This window comes from Crocodylus porosus, unplaced genomic scaffold (assembly GCF_001723895.1).
Source record: "Crocodylus porosus isolate Cpor-Errol unplaced genomic scaffold, CroPor_comp1, whole genome shotgun sequence".
NCBI classification, from domain to species: Eukaryota; Metazoa; Chordata; order Crocodylia; family Crocodylidae; genus Crocodylus; species Crocodylus porosus.
The window spans coordinates 42,565,964-42,590,134 of NW_017728918.1; the positions used below are offsets into that span (position 1 = coordinate 42,565,964).

Here is a 24,171-nt window from a genome sequence, read left to right on the forward strand (position 1 = left end):
CTACCTGGCTGGACTCATTTGAGTCCAGTCTTTTTCTCCCACCCAGGCGGGGGTTGGGCTTAAAGATCTACAAGGTCCCTTCCAACCCTACTTCTATGATTTTGTGATTCTATGACTTTCTCTGGCATTGCTTTTATTGTTGTTTTTTGTAGTTTTCTATTTTTTAGCTTTTTGTTGTTTTGAGAGTTTGGGAATTTAAAGTAACAATACATAAAGGAATCTCTCTTGAGTTTGTGTCTCTGAACCCTATTATACAGTTCAGTACTCTCCAAGCACTGAAAAGCAATTTACTAATCAATTGTATATCTGTTATTAGATTGCCAGAATTACTGGATTTTACCAGTGCATTTGCATTGCCAGGTCTAACAGGCATCTGATAACACTCTATTCTCTGTCTCCACGTATCCGCCCATTGCAACCTAAAATCTGCAGCTTTCCCAGACAGCATGTGCACCCTGACCATCCATAGTTTTTTACAAGTTAGATGGATGATGCTCTTGAGACTGAGAAGCTTTCTTTGTCTGAAGTGTAACTAATTACTGTCCATAAGGGGGCTGGGATTTCAACCTAATTCTTGAACAGGGCCAATCTGAATGACTGCAAAAAGCTCAGTGTATCTACATGTCAGGTTAATTTCCTGTTTGTAACTGAGTCCCTCCTTTGACTACTTTGGCCACTCACTCAACCTTATGGTTTAGGAATTATACTGCTGAAGTTGCCTGCTATAAAAAGTTTAAATAGCAATGCTAACTACAGTAATTTCATCAGCAGTGCTGATGAATTTGCACCTCAAATTCAAATTCCTTTCCCCCTGCATGTTTTCTTCCAGTCAACATAGACTTGAAGGGGTGCTGATTCAGGTTGTTTGAAACAATTGATAGTGCACTGTGGTATGTCTAATCACTCCATTCATAGAGGTTAAGGTTTTCCCTTCTGTTGCAGACCTTTAAGCAACTAATCCATAGTCTGAGACTGTCTTCCAAATCGTTTGTTAGTAGCCTCTGTTCATCCAGTTTTATAATGGCAGATCACATGTTTTCTTCGGCAACTTGAGTACTGACACTGTGATGATGCAGAAAGAATCATTTCATTCACATCCCATGCTGGCTTTCAGCTAAAGCTATATAAACCCCAGAAAGCACGAGGTTCTTGTATATAAAGTATGCTAAAACTTGTCATGCATATGCATGTATTCTGCTCTCTGCGCTGAGCAGTCTTGATTTACTGTATGAAGTGGTTATGAATCAAATAAGGAAAAATGCAGTGAACTTTTAAAAACCCCAAATACCATAATACCAAATAATATATTAATACCATATATGAATATGTACAGCCATTGAAATTATTAATGTTTAAATTCTGGAGTTATGAATGTTCCCTCTTTTCTGCTTTATGACACAAAGCATGTGTCTGTAGTTGAGGTGGAAGTTGACAGAGAATAGTAATCACACAAATAATACTGATTATTGTTCTTGATAACGTACAAGGAAATGCTAATGCAATTGTCCCCCACACTCTCCAATCCAGGGGCAGCAGTATTGATCAAATAACATTCTGGGGTGACATTATGTTCTGCTTTCCCTGTCAGCCTTGTGTTTTTTTAATTTTCTCTGACGGCAAGCAACACTTGAAGGTTCTTGCATTCAACTTATTTCCTCATTGCTTGTTAGTTGGGGACAACTTCACTTCACCCTGCATAATAATAAAATACACGTCAGAGCAGCATACGTGGCAAGGTAATGTCCAGGAAGGACACAGTTTTGAAAGTAACTGCACCTCTTCAGAAAATAAAGATTAAAGCTGTTTATGAAAGTTATGCTATTTGGCTCAAGGAGAAGTTTATGGTGGAAGTGTATGAAGTGGGTACATAAGCAGGAATTTATTTTAATGAGACATTAATCTTGGAAATTGTCCACCAGTCATTTTCAGTCACCTGTTAGATGCACACCTAAAGAAAGCAAGACAGTTTAAAGGTGAAAATGTCAGTCACAAATAGGAAATGGCTTCCCATGTTTGCTTTGACCAGCCATATATATAAATCAAGACACAGTTTGAGTAGGCAAGGAAAAGTCTGTTTTGAATGCTTGAGGCAGTTATGTAAAGCATGGGCCACTACAGATGTTGCCTTTTACACTTCACAGATAGTAAATTCTCAAGATCATTTTTTTCTTATAAATTGGCACAAGAAAAAGTCTGCTCCTGATGTGGCTGAGTTCATTATGTTATACAGTTAAATATTTGTTTCATCTTGAAAACAAGAAGTTTGCAGTTGTAGGATGATTGGTAATGGTATCAGCCTTTACAATATGGTCTGAGCATGTAGGGGAATACAGTTTCAAAGCATTTCACTGAGATGCATCTACCTGACTTATATTAATAAATTACATAGTTAATTTTATATTGCTTGGAAAATTTATAGTTTAACATCCACTGTTGTCTCAAAATATAGAAAGTATTTTCTTTTTGTGTCCTGCCAGTACTCTTTTGTTTTATGAATATGTAACTGATATATGGAATGAGAACTTTTAATATATAAGTGAAAACAGATGCATTACTTAAGCAAAGAATGTGCTTCTTAGATTCAAGAGTCAGCATCATCACTTGGATACTGCAAAATACCAAACAGTCAACTATATTTGTCCCTATGTATTACACAAAGGTTGGTTAGACTTGGAAATATTGAAGACATTCCTGTTAATATTCAGGGTAGTGTAAACTATTTCATAATATCATAGATGCTAGTATTACAGAAATGGTATAGGAAAATATGCAAGTGTTATGTACTCATTCTTATATAGCCAAAACCCAATAACTTGTTTTGCTCAGAGAAGAAACATTGGCTAATTGAGGTAATTAGGAATTACACAGAGGGATTTTACTTACAGAGAAGACAAGGAACCATTGTTTAATATTGCCACAAAGGGCTGCACTTCTTCTAGTACAGCAGCACCCAATAATTACCCACCTTAGGTTCAGTATTGGCTGAACTTAGTTCTTCTTTTGATCTTGAACTGAACTCTCCAGGTCAGCCTGCTTCCTAGGATTCCATTTTGTTCAGGAGACAAACTATACAAAATAAATTATCTACCTGTGATGTGCTACAGTTAAATAACATATTGTCACAAACTGCTTCTAATAGCATAGGCTAGGAAGACACAGTACATTTCTTATAGATCCCTCTGGATGGAAGAATCTCCTGTGTTATGGTAGCAAGGTACAAAGTCATGATTTAAAGAAAATATACAAGTATTTTAGTGTCTTTTCTCAACCTGATATATAAGAAACTCCCATGATTCAAAGAAACATACCTACCATTAACTTAAACAAAACTTCATGTATTCATTAACTTTAAGAATATGGGGGTTGTGTAACAACATTTGCAAATTCATTTTCCTTAACAAAATCCAAAGTAGTACTAGCTTGCAGGCAACTTTTGCAGGGTTTCTCAGCTGTTTCCTTTCTGTCTTCCTCTGCCCTTAATTAGTTTAAAGTCTAAATGCCTACAGGGTTTTTTTTCTTTCTCCCTTTCATAAAATTAAGGTAAATAAATCCGATTTTACAGTATGTAAACTGGTCTCTGGGGTGGAAAAAAGGGAAATTACCTTTAAATACAGTGCTACACCATTTAATTTAGGTGTTTCTTGACTTTTTTTGCCTTCACTGTAGCATCATTTATTTTCTCTTCACTGGAGTAGGTGGAAGAGTGATTTAATCTGGTATGGCATCTAAATTCTTGTTCACAATTTCCTTGTTAAATGATCACTTTAAATGGGCACTTTAAAGATCTCTGTTTATAATAGTACCATGAATTGACAGTACAGTTGTAAGCAAAGAGGTTGTGCCATGGAAGTAACAGGCAGCATATTAATTTGTGGCAACTACGGACCAAGTACAGATCAGAAGAGAATCTGACCCTATTAACTAATTTTCTTACCATTGTGTTTGTATCTATTAACTAGAGACAGTGTACCTTTCCCAGGCTTTTCTATCCATACATCCCAGTGTTCATTCAGAAACACATTTCCTTTGGTTGCTGGATTAAAGGGGGGAAATGTGAAATGTTTTGGGACGTGCAGTACACTTGGAACTCATGACATTAATTTACATAAAAAAACTTTTGAAATTATTTTAGATCTTGTTACCCTTGCTTCAGAACAGACAGGTGCTACCTGTTTGCTGGGATTTCCTAAAGAAATAAGTTTTCTGAAAACAAATGTCACATTTTTTAAATGAAGGTACGTTTAAATGTTCAATGTTAGTTCTAAGTAGTTGAGCAATCAAGCTTTATCTTGTCTAACTTGGGCTGATCTTACACCCTATAATATATATCTTTATTGAACTCTGAATGTGAAAATTTGTATTGTGAGTGATAAAATGAAGGAAAAAAACAAGCGTTAAGCTTGGTAACAATTTTCAGGATTACTGTTTGCTTTTTGTTAGCAGATCAGTTGTCACTAGCAAAGTAAATCTCAGCATAAGCTGACTTTCTAAGGTGTTCTTTGTAGACATAGTCGATAGGATAAAGAACAGGTGTTAAAGCAATGAAAAGGTAAACAGTCATTTTACCGGATGATTCACTGGTAAATGTAGAAAGAAGCAGGCCATTCTAAAACAAACGTTTACTGCTGTGGAAATATTTGCACAACTGACAGCAATAAATACATCATATTTGTCTCATAAGAAAAATCTGTCTTTTGAATTCTTGATGAATGTGTTAATTTGCTTATCCTGCTCTTAGTGACTGACAGCTTGACTAAGGATGGTGGAATTTGCTTACAGGTTTTGGTTTACCTAGTGTCACCTAAGTAAGCAAACACAGAATAGTAACTGGCATTTAGCACAGAATTCTTTGTACATTTGCTGTTTATTTTAGGAAATGGCTTACCAGCTGTGTTGATTGGGCTTTTTTTTTTTTTTGCATATATATCATCTTGCTTTGCACATTGTTAGTGTTGATCTTAATGTTCCAATGGTAAGCATTGCTTAGATAATAGCTAGGGATGTAAATATGCTTGCAGAAAAAATGTTTTTCTTCATACAGATGAAGCTAAAACAAAAGAGGGGTTGAACTTTCAAGCCAAAAATATTCAAGCCAAATTTGAAAATTCAGGTGCCTACAAATAAGCATCCTAAAAGAAGACTCATTATTTAGCACCTAAATATGGCTAGGGTAGTGCATTGAAGCGCTAAAGTGCAAATTTAGGGATTAAGTTCTAAGGCTACCTTTCAAATATGTAATTATACATTTTCGTGTGCCCAGGAATGTGGTTGTTATATTTTACACATGCAAATACACTAGCTGATTTTACAGAACTGTGTGTATATACACAAATGTGTGTGTGTACACCTAGATACAGAGGTCGTATACTCAGACTGTATACTGTCACACAGTATATACTCAGATAAAGTGAATCTGAATGAAGGAATGTTATTTCACACTGATGATTCATTATGACTTTTAAATATAAGAATAAAGAAAGCAACTTATGTTTAAAAAGTTGAGTTACCTTCCTTTAGAATTCAGAACGATTTTTATAGTGTCATTGCAGCACAAGGAATACTACCTGCATCATTACATTATGATTATTATGTCAGTTGCTGAGTTCAGTCATCAGAGTACTTGTTCCTAAGAACATAAGCATGATTGTGTGTAAGATGTTGGATTTGAGCTAGACTGTGCAATTAAGTTATGCTTCCTTCTATTCGTATTAGTATTTCTGTAAAAAGGTAACTCATTTGTATAGAAAAATAAGTATTTTATTAGTGTCGTATTAAATTGTTTTCCCACCCCTCATGTGGAAATGTATCAGTGTTGCCATTTTTAGGATATATCTATGCTGTTTTAGCTCAGAGATTGCATTGAAGCTATTGCCAGGGAAGAAAGATGCCTTGTGGTAGCTGCAACAAAAAGTTTCCCGTTCCCTCCCCCACTACCACCCCCCAAACAGCCCTTTGTTAACTGTACTTGAGTGGAAATGTTAAAGGATGCAAACAACTTCCGTTAGTAGAGATTCTTGAAATTCTGTCATTTCACTAAGTTAATTTCACAAGTCGGATCCTGAAAATACTGTTTCACAAAATTCTTCCTAATCATGGTTCACATGTAAATCTCTGTTCAGTGTTTGCACAACATGTGCCCAAGTAAGCTAACTTTATACAGTTTTTAAATAGAGATAAGCTAGTTGCTGTCAGTTGTTTGTAAATAAGTAGCTGATCAAGTTTTTCCTGTTTCTGATAGTGTTTTTGCTTATGAGTTGTCAAATATGCCAGAAAGCCTCTCTCTGTGTGTGTGTGTGTGTGTGTGTGTGTGTGTGTGTGTGTGTGTGTGTCTGCTAATAATTATTTTAATTAAAACGGAGTTGTTGAAACAAGCTAAGCAGCATACATGTAGGGGGTTTTTTTTTCAGAACAATGTAACTATATTTCTTTTACTAAAGTAACATTTCTGCCTGATTTTAAAGTTAACTTTTGGCTGAACAGCTTCATTCAGAAATTTTCTCTACACCATGCATTACTTGGTGTCATTTTTGTGAATTTACAAACTACTAGAGCAGAAAAAGAAGAGGCAGTACAAGTATATAAAGATATACATATAATATACACTTATATAATATCTTAAAAATAGGAATTATATAGTCCTACCTTCATTAGCCACTGAGTGTTGTTTTCCATGATGTTTTCAAGTAGTTGCAGTCTTTGTACTGAGTCATCATAGTCTAGTGGCGCATCCCTCTGTACTGCATTCGACACATAGGAGCTAGAAGGTGAGCGGCAGTTGTCCATCTCAGGCAAAAGAAAGGTATAACTGCATGACCCATGCTGAACCTGATACTGCTTTTTGCCTACAGTCTCTGTGCTTTTACGAAAGGAAGTATACCCTGAAGCTAAGAAAAGATTGCAGCTCAAAATACAGTAAACAACCAGCCGCATTTTAATTCCTATATGGTAACCCAGTATATCTAAAATACTTTAATATGTTTAACAAGAGCTCAGGTTATACAGTTAACCTGCCCTGAAATTCAGTGCTGTGCTGTCATGTGCAAAGAAGTCTGAAAAAGGGCTGAGTTTTCGGTATCCTAGTTGCAAACTTGAAAAGTGCTGTCTTCTCTCCAGTCGTTCCCTAATCTGTCAGATACGAGCAGGCAAAGCAGTTCCGTCTCAACTGCTAGATGTGTTAGTTTCAAAAACAAGCTTTAGTTTTTCTTCTGCTTGTCTTTTAGCCTTTTTTACAGTATCTGAATCAATCACTTTCCTTTCCTTTTATGATAAGTTGATAAGAGTACCCAGACATGTGTAGCTTGACTGCTCCTCCCTCCTGGCTTATCCGTTATCTTCCTGTGGGGGGTGTCATTTGCAAAGCAGCAGGAAAGTCAGAACATTCTGCTGGATACTGTATAGTCTGCTACATAAAACCTCTGGAAAAAATTGATCAATTGGAGGACCCCTGTGAATTTCTTAAGCACAGCTCTAATTAAGAATTTCCTAGACAGAGAAATCAGTTCCGATAGCCTCCAACTATGTTTCCAGAGTGAGCTTGTAAATTATTTGTAGAGGTGATTTTTAAAAAAACAGTTACGAAAGTTCCTTTGTTTGTTCCTCTTGAAGAAAAATTCTTTTGAAATAGCTCTCAGATCAGCACAGCTTGGTTTATGTTTAATACTTCGTATAAATAAAGAGGAAAGTGCTTTTCTAATCAGACAGAGGCAGGTTTCAGCTTGCTGTTTCAGAAAGAAATAATGCCTCTTTTTAAGTGCTGAATGCGCCATTCAACATGCTATGCTCTTATATGCCCCACTGTACCCTGGAATTGAATGTGCTTTGATTTCAATAAACTTTCTAATAAATGAATGGCAATGCTAAACATTAGGCCTTTATATAAATAGTTAATCATTTTTTAAATTTTTTTAATAAAATCAGAAGTCAGGCAGGCTGAAAAAGGAGGAATAACTTTTCAGTGGCAAGAAGAATTCCCAGTATGTAGCATGGGAGCATTGGATTTTCTTTATTATACAATCATATTAAACCAATATTTTGCCCAGGTACAATATTTGACATATACCTGTCAAAAATAGGGTTAAAAGCTCCCAAAGCAAGTATCGTAATTGTACAATGCAGCACACAGAAAGGAGAGGGAGCCTCCTGTACAATGCAGTGATCAGTTTTCCTCCAAAACCATGAGATCGCTAACCAGCTAAAAGAGCCTGGGAAAGAGTTTGATTTCACTGAAATCTTGGAAAAAATGAGCTCTCAATTGTAGAAAATGTTTTCTGGAAACCATCATGCTGGGAAAGTGATTTGTGAGGCAAAATTGCCCAGTGCTTCCCTGGATCTGGACATGAGGACTGGACTTCCCTATTTAAAGAAATGTATATTATACTTAAATTTAAGAAAATATCTCTGTTATAAAGGTGCTACATTAACATGAACTGGAAACCAAAATCTCTCTCTTATCCATAGCAACACTTCAACGTATATGCCCTATGGACTTCCCTAGGCAATTTTTTTCTAAGCGATTTTGTACTACTTTCTACATATACTTATTGTATAATGAGGCTGTCAAAATAAATGAGAGGAATTAAAACCCCTACAAGGTTTAAAACCCCTCTAAGTGGTCAGAATTTTTTAGTGCACTCCATATTTTTAGGATTTCCTTTTAGATAAGAGTCTCCAGAGCTTTAATCTAGAAACTCTGATAGAGACAAAATATGCTTGACTTCTATCAGTTCCAAGGCATGCAAATCAAATATATCTCATATATTTCTGGGGAGGGTTCATCTACCATTGATCATTTTTGAATAAGAGGATATAGAAATATCTAAAGCTAAGGACATGGTCAAGGATATTTTTTGTAAAATCATTCTAGTACTGGTACATTTTTTTTTGGCAGAGAGAGAAAATGCATATTTTATCTGTCCATAGGCAGACAACATTCTTTGGGTAAATGTGATCTTTTTTATTAGACCAACTGAATACTTGGAGAAATTGTTCTTTGCAAGCTTTCGGGCACAAACACCCTTCTTCAGGCATAGGGAGAGTCTGCTTTTTATCTGTCCAGCTTGCTTTTGCCCTAACAAATTAAGTAAATATAAGAGATACCCTGAGGCTTTTTTGAAAAACCCCTAAATTTTTCTGAAGTTTGGCTTCTACTTTTTAATCTGTTGGTTCCTTTGAAAGGACATTTCCTTCTATCTATACACAGTCTCCTTTTCTAGAGAAAAGTTTATTGTGGTACCCTTCAGTGAGTCTGTATGATCAGATTTAGTGTTTTAGGTTTTATACATATCCTAGGTTTCTAACTAGAGAAATTTAGATATATTAGGACATTTCCACTCTTCATAAATTGTTTGGATTGAAGATGAAATAATCTGAATAAATGTTTCACCTTTCATCTTTAAAGGAAGTACCTACACTTTCATAGCCTGGCTCCGCCTTTTTCATTTTCTCTAGCAGTATATCCAAAACAAGGTAGGATCATAGTTTGAAAATACTGGGGAAGAAAACATTTTCATTAAGTTCTTCTGATTTTGCTCTGACACAAGAAATGTATTTAGCAAGAATAAAGAGGAAAGATTATCATCTTCCTTTCTTAGATTTTTTTATGCAAATTATTTTCTCTCTTTAGTTAGGCATTGAAATGAAAGATGTAAGTGAAAAGTGTGACCTCTTAAGGGCTTTTAGTGTAATTGGGGGAGCTGTTTATTGTGAGAGCCATTATCTCAAGAGAGGGGCCCTGAGAAGCTGTCAGACACGATGGGCAAAGATTTACACTTTCCTGAGAGTATTTTTAAGATTTTGCCAAACAAAACCCTTGTCACCTGTTAGCGCTAAGATTAGTTACATTGTTATGTGCCAATGCCGACTTCATCCCTGATATCATCTTTGCATTTCAATTTTACTGATTTTTTGCAGAGAAGAGAGGGGCTGGAGCCATGTCTTTTAAGGGTTGAACCTGATTCTTTTTCATCAGGAACTGCAGATGTGTGACCTTGAGAGTCCTTCAGAGGGTAGGACCAGGAGCAAGACTGGATTTAATAATACTTGGTACATCTTGATCCTCTACCAGGAGAGAAATCTGGTTGTCTTGAGTACTGCAAAGATCAACCAGGATAGAATTTCTATTCAGTATAGCATTAACATGTGTCCAGTTGCTATAGTGGATGCAGAAGCTTCAGGAGAGGTGATAGTATGCAGAGATCTTGCCCAGGAGTGCTGGCTGGTATCTGTTGGAAATAGTGGCCCCTTCTGAAATCTGTTGCTGCATACACTGTAGGGCATAACATTCTCTTTGGAGAAACACTCCAGTGGTCCCACTCAAAGAAGGATGGCTTTTTTCATCTGTGCTACTTGCAGTAGTAATGACTCAAATGTCCCTTTCAGCCAAACTAGCAAGGCCTTTGCTATATCACCATCTGGATCAGGCAGACATAATCTCTGTTCCATTGTAGGGATCTTTCCCCCCACATACAAAGCCAAAATAAAATATTCAAAAAACATTCTTCTTGCCAGCAAAATAATTACAACATCCCTTTAACCCTATTTTGGAAGTTGGTGCTGCATTTGGCGCATCTTTTTGTATGTTGTTTATACTTTTTGCTCTTGTCATCCCTTTGGGACTAGCTTTCCCAGCTGTAGAGGAGGAAGTGGTCTGCTGTGCCCCAGGGGAACCATAGGAGCCAGAGTTCAAAGAGGATGAAAGCGGGAAGAATCTGAATTTAGAAAGCTAGTGTGAAAAGTAATGAAAGTTTAAATACATTTTTGTCCTCAAAAGCTCAAAGGAGGTTGGAGTACTGCCTTCTTACTGAACCTCTGAGGCGTTAGATAAGTCTGGCATCCTTTTTGGAGGGCAGGACTTACTCCATAACTACTGAATGACATTGACCTCTTGTCAACAGTGCAAGGGAGCATCTCTTTGTTAGATTGTCAGACATGTTAAAAATAGGAAAAAATTGAATGACTTGGCATGGGGCTTTGTACAGACCAGTACAAATTTCAGTAAAAATGTTTCAGATCAGTTATAGTTTCCTTTGGATACTTTTGTTTGTATTTTTCATTTTTGGTCTTCTTAGGTGCTTTGTAGATGAAGGAATCTATTTAAGTATATGGTGCAGTATATTCCCCAGACTGCAATAGTGAAGTTTAGTCTGTGATTTCCTGATTGCTTTTTTGTTACATATATAGAGTTTGACATAAAATAGCAAATACTAGCCCAGTATACTTAAAGTACAAATTAAATCTTTCCTTTAAAAAAAGAAAAAGGCATTCATTCTATGAAAATCACCTTACAAAAGCATTGAAATGTATATTTTGTCAAAACTAAGCTTTTAAAGCTTTTTGCCAGATGTGCTTCAGGCAATTTCCTTTCCTGAGAGAGAGTAATTTCCCTTACTTAACCAAACCTGTTTTTATTTCATGCCATATATGAATAAGTTGCTTTAAGAGAGAGATGCCTGGATACCACTCACCCTATCTTTCCAGTTATCATTTTACTTACAGCTGCACAGCTTCTGTTTGACAGGCAAATACAGAGGCATTTCTGTAAAATCTTTGATACTAAAGCAAGAGTAAAAGTTTGTAAAGTAATGTTAGAAAATGTTGATTGTCTTAAGTCTGCAGATTTTTTTCACATATTTATATGAGCTGCTTGTTTTCTAGATAGGCTGATTCTCATTTTAAAGGGTTTTTTAGGGTTTTGCAGTGAAACCAAATATGAAGCAAAGTAAGAACGAGGCTTCTTTATGATACTGTTTTTAACACTTTTTAAAAATTGCTGTTATATAAGAACACTAAACTTCAAGATCAAGTGTTAGATGAGAGTAAAATATCTAAAATCCTGTAATAAGCTTTTAAACCATAAACCCTTCTACATATAACTGATGTCTAAATGCCAGACATTTTGTCACTCTTTTATTAAGACCTCACCTTTGGATTCCTGGGTCCTTTTAAATTGCTAGTTGATAATAATTCCATGTGCTGACTCCAAAATATTTTCTTTTGGAATGATTCTCAGGAACAAAATGCCAACAAGGACAAGATTTATAAAATTTCAGGAGTAAGAAAAATGACCAGGGTTTTTAAATCTAATGGACTGAAAAACAGTACGCTAAAAAACATGCCATCTACTCTGTGGTCTCATTTCTCCCTGCAAGAGTAAGGAATGCTTTTTTTTATAATGAGCTGAAATGGATTAATATATTTCCCTCGTGACCTGTAACTGAAGCAAAGCCAGCTTTTCCATCTTTTCTGTGTAATAACTTTGTATCCATTTATCTAGTTTATTGCCATGCCCATCACTTTAGTATCTGACTTTCTCCATGTAAGATCTATATCTACATCAGTTATTATGAATTGTATTAAACTCATTATGTAAACTAATGACATTCTTAAAATAGGTGTGTTGCAAGCTGCCTTTTTATGTGCCTTTTTGTGACAAAAAATACTTCCTTTAAATATCCTCACTGTGGGAAGTAATTTAGAAATGTATGTTGTTCCAATCCCTAACCCTAGGGATTTAATTAGTAGAAACGATCAATTACAAATAAGAAATCTTTTTCTTCTGGCCTCATCTCCCTGACTTGCATGTTCTCAGTTACTGGAATTGATTTACTTTTTACCTTCTCCTTTTTATCTGTGCAAGACCTTAACTGATTTTTATTACAGATCTGAATGATCTCCTTTCTTTGTCCTCTCTGTTTTCATTTTTGTACATAATATTGATATTTCTTATCTTTCTATTTCTTAATCTTTCTGTCTCACTGTATTCTTTTTATACATCTAATTTTCCACAACAACTTGACTTCTTACTGTCTGGTTATTTCTTCTCTATGTACAGATAGGCTCCACCTCAAAGAAGAGGTCCTTTGACCTGTATCTGCCTTCATTTTCTTTTATTTTTAAGCTTATTAATGTACTATTTACATCCCTTGCCTTTCCTACATCCCCTTTATTTTGTCTTCTTTTTATTCCCTTGTACCTCCTCTTACCCACCTTACTAGTAACCTCTTTTTAAGGGTTATGGGTAAAAAACTAAGTGTTGTCTGATCAACATTTTGGATGCCCTACCTATGCCCTGCATGACTTATTTTTGACATCTCACTTACCCTCAACTTCCAGAATGCATCTGCGCCTGGTTCTCTCATCTTTTTTTTTTATCTCTTTAGCATCTTTTTTGTTAGTTTTCCTTTTACAGGAAGGCATGATCTTTTGTTCCACATTTATGGTATCAACTCTTTCTTGTGAGATGACAAATCTATTTGTTTGAATATCCAGCCTCTATTTCAGCCTGCCTGTCTGGATGTCTCACCATAAGTTTAAACTTACTACGGCCAAACTGACCTATGTATTTTTCTTTCTAAACCGTTTCCCAGTCCTCTGTTCTCTACCATAGTTGACACCGTCCAGTTCACTTCCAGTTGTATCCTGGGGTTTATTTCTGACTTCTTCCTCTCTGTGTCCAAATCCTGTTACTTTATCTTTCTTCTCTTTAACTTCTGTTATGTCCTTTGTATCCTATTCTTAACACCCTGATGCAGACTGTTATCATTGACTTCTTTCAGCACTATAACCACATCATTTCAGCCCCCCCTTGTGCTATGCAAAACGCAGCAGCTTAGATCAGCCTGGTTGCTTACAAAGCTGATTGTCAGCTTCAAGCAACCTCTGCCTCCATCAGTTCAAGTCCAAGTTTCTTGTCCTAACAGTAAATATTAAACTACTTTCAAAACTTTCATAACTGCTCTCCTCTGCTTATTTCTCTGTGCCTTATTTTAGTATCCTTTTCCTCCCAGCTCACTCCTTCTGTTCCTCCAGTGATGTGAGCTTTATTTGCCCATTGGTAGCTTCTCAGAAAGGTTTGGTTTTTTTGGCTTTATCCATGCTGCTCCCTTTGAGTATGTACAGGCGTTACATTTAGATGGACCTAATCAGGGTTAGGTTGATCTAAAAGCTCAATTGTACAGGTGTGCAGTGGGCTTAAATCACCCCCAAAATGGTGCACCCAAGTATGTGCACTAACTTAGATCGAGATTCCATTAACCTGATCCAAGAAAGGGTTAACCAGATCTTCACAACTCCTGCACATGTTCACAGCACAACCCCAGAGTTGGAAAAGCCCAGCTGCTCACCCCAGTCCTGGGGCAGTGCTATTCCTCACCCCCTGCCTTCCCCTAAACCTGACTAGGCTATTTTTAGCTCCCCAATATACTCCCTGACTGAGCAACCCCCTCCACTTCTCTCCCCACCATGGACCTGCCACATACCAAACCCCCTCGTAGGCCATCTTAGTGTAAGCCGCCTACATGTACACTGGGTGTGATGAACACTTGTTCACACCCTTTATGAATTTATTTAAACATCTGCTATGACTGTTTGGTGTTTAGAGTCCCTCTTATGTCCCAATTATGACAACTACTGGAAGCTTATTAGCTACTAACTAGTCGGTATACTTAAGTGTGACTTAACCTTATTACCAGTATGTAATAAGTAATTTTGGCCATTCTGTTAAAATTTACTCCCACTTTTTCCTTTTCTTAATTTCTTCTTGCCTTCAGTTTGAGTACATTGACTAGAAAACTGCCCCTTCTTCTTTTTTTTTTTTTATCTAAAAAGTGTTAATACCTTCTTAAAACACATATTTATGTGTATTTATGTTATTCTAATTGAACTTGTTAGGTTAGGCAATAATAATAAAATGCATATACGGGTTTTCCTTGCTTTATCTGGGATCTGTATGTGCAAATTTGCTCTTACACAATGGCCACTCTATGCGATTGGTGCGGTAGGAGTGACGTGCACCAAAATATAGTCTCCTGTGTGGATCTGTGCACCTCGCTAGTTGTCTGCAGCATGTTTCTGTAATTGCCATCCCCATTATGACAGTACCCTGTGCTTGTGTTTACCGTCTGCTGCTGGTGAGTACCAAAATTGTCTTGTAAAAGTAATAGAAATGGGTCTGAGGGTCAGTACAGTCAAGGTCTTGGAATGTATCCCTATTTGTTACATTATAAACTGAGTTCCTTTTATGCAAATTTAAGTTATGTGCCATTTGCCAGGAACACATCCACAGCATAAAGCAAGGGAAACCTTTATGTGCATTGGAGCGTCTACTTTTCTGCTCCCACTACCCAATTTTTAAAATAGTATGTCAATAGAAAATTGAGATGCTCACAAAACACACATTCTTTGGGTTAGATATCTGAAAAGAGTCCCCTTATTTGAATCTGATATGGATAGCTGAATACCTTTGACAATAAAGATTGCTATGTTCTGTATGTATCTTATTCTGGCAAAATGCAGTGTAGGACTCCTACAGATAATCATGCATTTAACAGCAATTCCAAGTTTCCTAAAATAGTTAGACCCCCCCCCCCCCTGCACACACACACACATATTACTTTTATGCAATGTTTACACCCAGTTAAGACACTGTGGATGTGTCTACAGAAGGTGCCTTAATATGCCTTAGCCTAGTTTCGTGCAGTTAGTGTTGGGTTTAGTTCCGGGTCAGCCATGACACTAGGGGGCTGGCCTGAGTCTAGTCCCAGGGCTCCTGGCTGGGATCTTCTCCTTCTCTGGGGCTGGGTTGCCTTTCTGGAAGCTGCTAGCTGTGGGCTATAAAAGCCAGCAGCTATTTTGTGCCCTGGGGTACACTGCAGAGGCAGCTTGAGAGAACCCGTCATCTGCACAGGAATACTGCAGGTCCTGTGTAATCCCCTTGGACAGGGCACAGGCAATCTGTGCCAGTCCTGTCCCCTAGCCAGAGCTACTGCTTGGCCTCGGGTGAGTGCTGTAAAGGTCTCCAGCCTGCTGCACCTCCTGCCCAGCCCTGAAGTCTCCCCAAGGTGCTGGCTGGCTCTCTCTGGCAGCAAGGCCAGCACCTGCTCCCTGCTGCTGCACACCTGCAGCAATGTCTCCTGTGTTTGCAGGTCCTGTGGGCCATTACTTCTCCTGTGTGGTTCCCAGTCCCTGGCTGTGCCCCTGTCCTGAGCACTGCTGGCCACTGGCCAGGGCCAGCCACACAGGGACAGCCATGCGAGAGCCCAGGGAGCTGGCATGGGAAGCACCACCACCATAGCATTTTGTCATCCTCTCCATCGAGGCCCAGCCCCTCCCAAATGCACACACCTGAGCCTTTCCCCTGGGTCCCCAACTGGAACCCAGAGGAGGTTGGTGACTTCATCGTACCCTGGAGCAATGTGGAGGTGCAAAGGCGGTTCACATGGGGTGGCTACTCAAACATCCATATTTATGAGGCCCTGTCAGGCACCATGCAAGAGCAAGGGCCCTCGTGGATGGTGCAGCAGTGCTGCATAAATGTCAAGGCTGTGCAACCACAGTGGGTGGCTGTAACCGACTGCAATCATCAGTTCAGTTGTGCCCACAAAAATATGCCCTTCGTGTGGGAGCTGACCAGGATTTTGGCATTCCAGGAGCCAGGCTGCACCCCTTCAGCAGGTTCAGCCTGCCCAAGCCCCTGACCCACCCTAATACCTCCAGTGTTCAGGCTGCCTCTGCAATGTACCCCAGGCCCCTGCCTTGTCCACCTTCTTGACTGCTGCATCCACTGGCAACTCAGGGAGCCCAGGCCAGCAGCTGCCTCAAGAGCTGTACAGCCCCAGACCCCACCACTGAGGAGCGGCCAACCATGTCACCAGCACTGCTAGCTCCTTCTGAGTGTGGGAGCCTGGCCGGCCACCAGCCTGCCGCTTACCACAGGCTGAGGGTACTGGGCACAGCCGTTCACCATAGTTTATGGGAAGCCTGCGCCGAGCTGCCAGCCTCACCAGCCCTGGCCACATGCTAAGTTCAGCACTGGGGGCAGGGCCCTCCCAGCCCCACCTCCCCACCTGGCTCACCTGCACTCCTCTGGCCCTATGTCCATTTTCCCCTCTCCTCCTCAACACATCATGCAGAGAGGCAGGACACAGTGCCAAACTTTGAGCAGCCCACACCCATGCAGCTGGGTTTACATGGGCCTTTTACACCCCAAAAAAGATATCAGTTTTGGTGGCAATGTCCTCCTCAGCAGCAGGGGGCAGGAATGTGTAGCATTGCCAAAGGTAGCCCTCCAGGTGGCAGCAGAGGTTGCAGGGCAACTTGGATTTGCCCCCTGCACCATTGTAGCTCAGGGACCTGAACCAGGAGTGCAGGTGTGCCCAGGGCACCAGGAGGATCAGCAGCAGCAGGACATAGTGGCTTGGGCACCCATCAGCCCATGCAAACAGGTCATCATGCACTGCCTAGGGCACACAAAGCAGGGGCACAGCTTGGGGTGTGGAACCCTGGGACACCTCCATGGAGTGGCCCCCAGCAGGGAGGTGGGGGTGTACAGCCAGCCCTGAGCCCCAGTTGTCTAGGTACCCCATGCATCCCGAGCCCAGGTGCAATGAGCTGGGCAACAGAGCAGCACAGCGCTTGGCCTACAGGAGGAGAGGGAGGGCAGCAGAGCCTAGAGGCATGGCAGCAGGTGCTACCAGGAGTCTAGCCTGTCCCACCCTGGGGACGGGACAGGGGAAGCAGGCCTTCAGCTAGCACCCAGCAGCCCACTGGCCCCAGGGGAGCGTGCAGGGATGGGGGCTTCAGCTTGGGCCTGGGTCTGCCTGGCCTGACTTAGCATGGTTCTTGGGAACCCATGCATGTCCAACCATGAGGCTGGGCAGCACATGGACCCTGGTACAGAGCATCTTATCTTTTGAAATACAGTATAATCGTAGCTTACACAGGGGTTACATTCCCAGGTCAGCATGCATAGTTGAAATCACGTATAGCTGAAATTGCCGGGCTCGGTGCCAAGCAGCCACCGCCGCTGCTGGGCTCAGACAAGGCGGCCAGCTGAGCGTCAGTCCCCTAACCCCCCCGCAGCCATGCCGGCATATGCAGGCACATGCAGGCAATACCACACGGCGCTGCACTACGCGCTGTTTCCCAGCCGGCACCCAGCGGCCAGCCCCAGCAGCCGAGCGTGTAAAGCCCAATTCTCGTAAGTTAAATACGTGTAAATTGCGACTGTATTGTATTGGAAACTCTCACAAAAGGCTTCTGTTTCTTGGCTCTGCAAGACCAACGTGGATGTAGGGAAGAGCCCACCGGCCCCAGCAAGGATTTGGGCTCTAGGTTACCTCCACCCAGTGCTGGAACCCACCACATGCACTGGCTATGCCAGCAATGGGCACACAATCAGACCTGCCTGCTCCACTGGTTGGTGGAACTGGCCGAGGGCAGGAGGTGTGGATGGAGGACGTTACCTAGGCAAAGGCATTTGGCCTGAGTTTCTGACTCTGAAGTAGGAGCTCTGGCAGCTTCTGCATGAGCAGATTGCCATTAAGTGCAGGGCAGTGGACACTGAGCATTGGGTCCTGGACACTGTCCTGGGCCTAGCGGTTGCATCCATGTCCCCCGTTCCCACCCCCGTTCCCAGCCCTACAGGCCTTCCAGCAGCTGGCCCCTGCCCAGGATCCCCTGCCACCCTCCAGGGGACACTGGTGCTGCCCTTGGGCAGCCAGAAGAGGAGCCGCCCACCCCAGAGCAGCACCAGCTGCCATTGCCTGGGGACAAGCCTGCTGCAGTTACCACAGCCCCCATACCCACAGGGGGATGGCCCAAAGCTGGGGTGCTGGTTGCTTGCCCCCCGGGCTCTGCCCTTTAGGCTCCTCCAGCCCACAGCCCCCCACTGTAAGTCAGTAAAGGACTGAGACTCTTGTATATAGTTTGCATTTGGGAAGCATATTTTTTTATTGTTGGAGGATGGGGAGGGTGAAGGAGGGGCTCTGTTTATTGGAGAGGGAAAGGACAAGGGGTTCTGTGTTGAGGGGGGAAGGGGAAGGGAGGGGTGGGTATTGTGAGGGGAATAAGGCCTTTTCTTTCAACCATATGTGTGTTCTGAGAGTGGTTCTGGGGGTGAGCAGGTGGTAAGGGGTGAGTGGGCGGCAGGGAAGGTGGGCAAGAGGGGGGAATGCTGGAGGAGGTGGTCCACCACGGCATCCTGCACCCAGTGCCCTGGCTGCAGCTGGCAGGTGCGCAGCTCACCTGGAGCCTTGCTAGAGGGGACCCTCCTCTGGCACTACCGCTGCAGGTCGTTCAGGCCACTTCCTCCCGATGTGCCTTGTCTGCCCAGGGCTCCCTGAACACATCTCTCCGGGCCTTGCAAACATTGTGTAGCAGACACACTGCAACAATGACCATGGGGAAGTTGTTTTTAGCCACCTCAAGGCGGGCCATGAGGGACCACCAATGGCCTTTGAGGTGCCCAGGGCATTGATTAAAATGGGCCTGGTGGGGGTCCAGGTGCCCACTGTAGGGTCTCATGAGCCATGTGAGTAGTGGCTAGGCTAGGTTCCCAATGAGAAGGGGTGGAATGATGACATGGACCAACAGGATGGCCAAGGCAGCCAGGAGGATCAGGAGACCCTGTTCCTGGGTGCCAGGGCCAGAGGCTGGGGCAGCCATGGCTGAGAAGTTAAGCTGGGGCAGGAGCAGAGCATCACATGCTGCCTGGGCCCGTGCCACGCTGCTTCTTTCAACATAGGAAGTTTATGCCCAGACTGCACAGAGCAGGGCTCTGTTTTAAAGGTGGCTGCCAAGTGCTCGCAGCTGGGTCCGGCGGCTGGAGCTGTGTTGGGTGGCCACAGGGGGATATGGCATTAACTTTAGTGCTAGTTTCCTGCACATGTAGACACCTGCCAAAAATCAATTACTGTACATTAAGCTAATGCTCAGTAAATTTAATCATGACTAATTGCATGTGTAGACACATCCTATATAATGACAAAAACATAGAACATTTTTATGGTGCCTTAAATTGAATGTACGGCAGCTTCAGCCCAGAGACTGCACCAGGGTCAGTTTGACACCCCAGTGTAATCTCTGGATCCAAGCCAACAATCAGCTGATTGTCATTCCCAGGGCCAGACCTGCAGGCATTTGGCTTTCAGCTACTTTCAAAATTTAATATAATTGTCCTTCTCTGCTTATTTCTCTATGCCTCATAATCCCAGGCTCCCCTTCCAGCGGTAAGTAGAAAGGGCATGGTTTTGTGGTCAGGAATCAAATCCCATGGCAGCCTTAATTGATTGTATGCCAGGGGCCTTGGTATCAGACTTCTAATGGATAAAAGTTGTTCTAATAACATCCTTTAAATGTTTTGCTTAAAAAAATAATATTATTGACTAGTCCTTGGAAATTTATAATCATAAATTGGGTTCTTTTGAAAAACTATAGAAATGAATGTTCCTTTTCTGTATTCACTTACACCATGTTTATGTGCTCTAGCTGAAAACTGAATCGTTTCTGATAGAAATTTCATGCCATTATTCTATATCTTGTTAGGTTTAAACTTAAAACTTCCTGTGAGATTTTGACTTTTGTTATGATTTTTAAAAAAAAAGATTAGGAAGCAGTCCAGTAGCTATCTGAAAATAGGAAAATTGTTATGCAAATATAAAACAAAATGTACATTTTGTAAATTGTTCAAAGCAATGTATTTTTAAAATGTCGTAAGCATTTGCTTGTATTGTTAAAATGTTGTAAGCACTTGACAGTAATCCAGTGTTCCAAATCCCTTCTAATTTAGCTTCTTCTCTGCTAAGCAACTATTTGTATGGTAGTGGAAGATTCTCTCTTCTAGTAATGGCATACTTTATTATTAATGGCAACATGCTGTACTTACCAAGAACATATTATTTCAACTTAAGATTCAGAACTCAAAGAAAAACTGATGTCAAAGAGAGAATGGCAAGGAAGCGAGAAATTGTGTAAGAGGAATAAACAAAAGTTTCAGAGAGAGAAGTCATTTATGGCAACAGTAAGGTACCTAGTTCCTGACATCTGTTTCCCTCAAGAAAAAAGTACAGCACATGTGTTAACCTTTCTTTGGAGAGTGCAGCTGGAATATTTGTAGAGAGATGGTTACATGTATTCACAGTTGTGAAGGTGTATTTAAATATATTTACAGCAACTAGAGCCACAGTAAACTAATCTTGTCTTCAAGAAAAATGATTCTTTGTCTTCTCTGAATGAACAAGCATAGTCAGGTGACTCAAGTTAAAATGGTACCTGAAATTTTGCATAATGCCCTGTGTATATCAGCAACTAACGATTACTCTTAAGGCATGTTAGGAATTAAATTATAATACTAACAAGTTAGAGAGAAACATGATTTCTTTTACTATTTGTTTTAAGCCCTTCTGTAAACATTCTCCCACTGTGTTAAGGACTGAAATAAATAAAATGGTGGGAGTAACTGAAAAGGATAGAGTGGAGAGACAATGTGTACCTCAGGAATCTTTTGATGTGTGCTTCTCGGGGCAAACAGATGTCACTATTAGCATTCTCTGGACCTGTAATAGAAGAAGGTGCTTGGCAATGATAAAATAGAGTGCATTTAATTCAATTAAAAAAAATACTTTTTAGCACAGTTAATCTGCAGTTTATATTCCCATGACAGCTAGATTCGCTTTGTTCTGAAATCCATTCAGATCTCAAATCTGAACAGCCTCACGTCTAGTCAGTAATGATGCTGGCTGGATGGGAGAAATCCAAGAAATAGTTAATCACAAAATGAAGTAATAACTATTTCAGTAAGGCATCCTTTTTTTTAAAGTAGCAGGGGAGAAGTGGGCAAGCATAGCTATATTAGACAAAAATAATATCTAAGACTTTAAAACACTTGTATCTTAACAGCCTTTGTGAAATGGAAACAAGAGGATCACTTTTGGTACCCTTCGTACCAGGAGATGGACCTACACCCAGCCTTTTCCCAGCCGAAGTTAAATTCATACTAATATAGGAATGAGAAATGATATCAACTGAATCTATCTTAACTTCCAATCAATCAGAACGTGATTATTAAAACTCTTGTAATTATATATTCTCACATGATTTGGAGTCAGTTCCCTGAGTTAAATCATGTAATCAGGGAACACTTAAATTCCTCTTTAAAGTTACTCTCCAAGGATTCACCTTTAAAATTAAGTAATACATTATCATTAGTCACTAGATTAATCAGACTTTAAGGGCTAATGACTGGCACTGTTCCTTAACTTCAGTAATTGTAGAACTAATTCCAATTTGATGATCATCTGATACTAGTGTATGAATTTATGCCGTTCTTTCCAAATCCCCTAATTAAATATCTTATTTTTTTATACAAAGATCATGTGATAAAATTGAAAAGTTACTCATTTTAATCTTAAATCCTTGAGAAAATGAAACAGCATGTAGGAAAGTCTTCTGAAGCAGCCTTCTGAGAAACTTGTCCACCTCAAAAAACCTGAAAGCTTTAGAAAAATGCTAGTACTTTGTCCATTAGGTCTTAGATGAGCCAAAATGCTTAAAAAATAGATTTACCTTCAATGTAATTTTGTTTGCCTTCATTGTTTTCATTAGGCTGTTTGACACACTACCATTTTTTACCCTAGAAGATGGTGGGGTGAGTCTGTTATGGTATTCAGTCTACACAGGAAAATGGATTTTTGAGTGCACAAAGTGATAAATTCAGGTTTGGATCACTGAGAAAATAATATGGTTGTTCTATACATAGAGCGTGGTTAAGTGGATCAAAGTGTATCACTGTAGATCTCAAGGCAGGTGTTTGAGCCTTGCTCTGCATTTCTATCAGGAGCTGCTCCCCTTTAACCTGGCCAGGTTCTGCGTTTGGAGGTAATCAAAGTGACATGGTCACCTCACTGCTTTGTGTGCTGTTGGCTGTAGACAGTGGTGTATCAGCAGGCTTATGAGACTCCAGGTGGTATTTGGCCCTTCACTAGAGGGCTAAATACAGACAGTCAAAAAGCCTGAGGCTGAATCAGTTCAATCTAGGCAGCTTCCTCTAAGCTGCATAGGTTGAACTGGTAATCAACTGAACTGACATTCAGTTCTCAGTTGGGAAAGGCAGGCCAGTAGGCAGGGGATGCTGTAGCACATCTCCCAGCGTGTAGCCTGCCAGCACAGCCAAGTGTCCCCAAGTCCCTGCTGTCCCCCCGCAGGGGTTAAGGAGACCCCTGTCCAGGTTCTGGCCTTGGGGGAGCCTCCCCCTCAGGAAGTTTCCCACAGTCTGGGTTCCCCAGCCCAGGCAACCCTGGGAAGCTGAGGGGAATTCCCCCCTACCCCCTGCTCTTCCCAGCTACTGATTGCTTCATCAGCTGCCTCAGGAGGGAGGAAGAAGCAGTCCTCTAGACGGGGTGCCTGCCCATGCAGCCCAGTATGGGGGCACCGAGGAGCCCCCACCCCAACCCAGGGTCCTCCAGCCTGAGGCAGGCCCAGGGAGCTGAGGGGAATTCTTTCCCCCCCCCCCCAACCCCTTGCCTAGGTGCTCCAAGTCTCAGGGATAGCCCAGGGCATTGGTGACACGTAGGGGGTGCACATGGACCCCCTGAGATTGGCAGTGAACCCTCTGAGAGAAGCACCGCTGACACTGCTGGTGGTGCCTGCAGGCAGTTGCCACTCACCACGCCCCACTACCGACACCATCAGCAATGTCTGCGGGTGAGCACGGATTGCTGCTGGCTGCTGAATGAACACTCACAGCAGCTAAGGCAAAATTGGCTGTGGAGAAGCAGGAGAATTTCCCTCCACTGCCTGAAGCTGGTTGAGACTTGCAGAGGCTGAGCATTTGGGAGAGGAAGAGTTCTCCTCAGCTCCCTGGGACTGCCTTGGGCTGGGGGACCCTGGGCTGGGGTGGGGGAAAAACTCCCCTGGGTAGGGTGGGCTGGGGGTCTGTTCCCCTGCCTCCTGTTCCTATGGGCTGATGGACACAGGCAGGAAGCAGGCTAAGGAGCAGAGTGGCAAGGCAGTCCCTGCTCCACTGAAGCAGGCAGCATAGCCTAGGGCTGCAGGCATCCTGGGATGTTGGGGGACTGTGAGTTAACTTGAACCAGGAAGGGATCTGGGATGGAAGTTCCATAAACCTGTTTTACCTAAATGAGTTAAACCTGATACTGAATCCAACCAGGTTTATCTTAAACCAGTTTTGGTCATTTTGAAAGCGGTTTATGTGCACTGAACTTCTGTTACAGGTTTAAACCAGTTTCTTATCACTTAAGCCAGTTTATGTGTAACTTATGTCCCAAGCCAAGAAGACCAACCAAGGACCCCCACTGTAAGCCAGCAGTATTCAGTGCAAGGCAGGACAGGCAAGATTGAGGCTACATCAAGTAATGATGATGAAGTTGTAGAAGTGAT

The 24,171-nt window shown here is 41.4% G+C and overlaps 2 protein-coding genes across 4 annotated transcripts in view; one reads left to right on the top strand and one right to left on the bottom strand.

Moving 5' to 3' along the window:
* Nucleotides 1-7,449, bottom strand: part of ANGPT2 (angiopoietin 2) — a 69,510-nt gene extending 62,061 nt beyond the window's left edge. Inside the window, exon 1 of one of the 3 annotated variants that reach the window (XM_019537501.1) lies at nt 6,643-7,449. In XM_019537501.1, the coding sequence (XP_019393046.1) occupies nt 6,643-6,930 (288 nt within the window). In that variant the 5' untranslated portion in view covers nt 6,931-7,449. The remainder of the gene's footprint in view (nt 1-6,642) is intronic. The other 2 variants (XM_019537502.1, XM_019537500.1) reach the window with 2 other exon arrangements.
* MCPH1 (microcephalin 1) overlaps nt 1-24,171 on the top strand; it is a 212,043-nt gene that overhangs the window by 133,210 nt on the left and 54,662 nt on the right. The gene's annotated exons all lie outside the window — the stretch shown is intronic.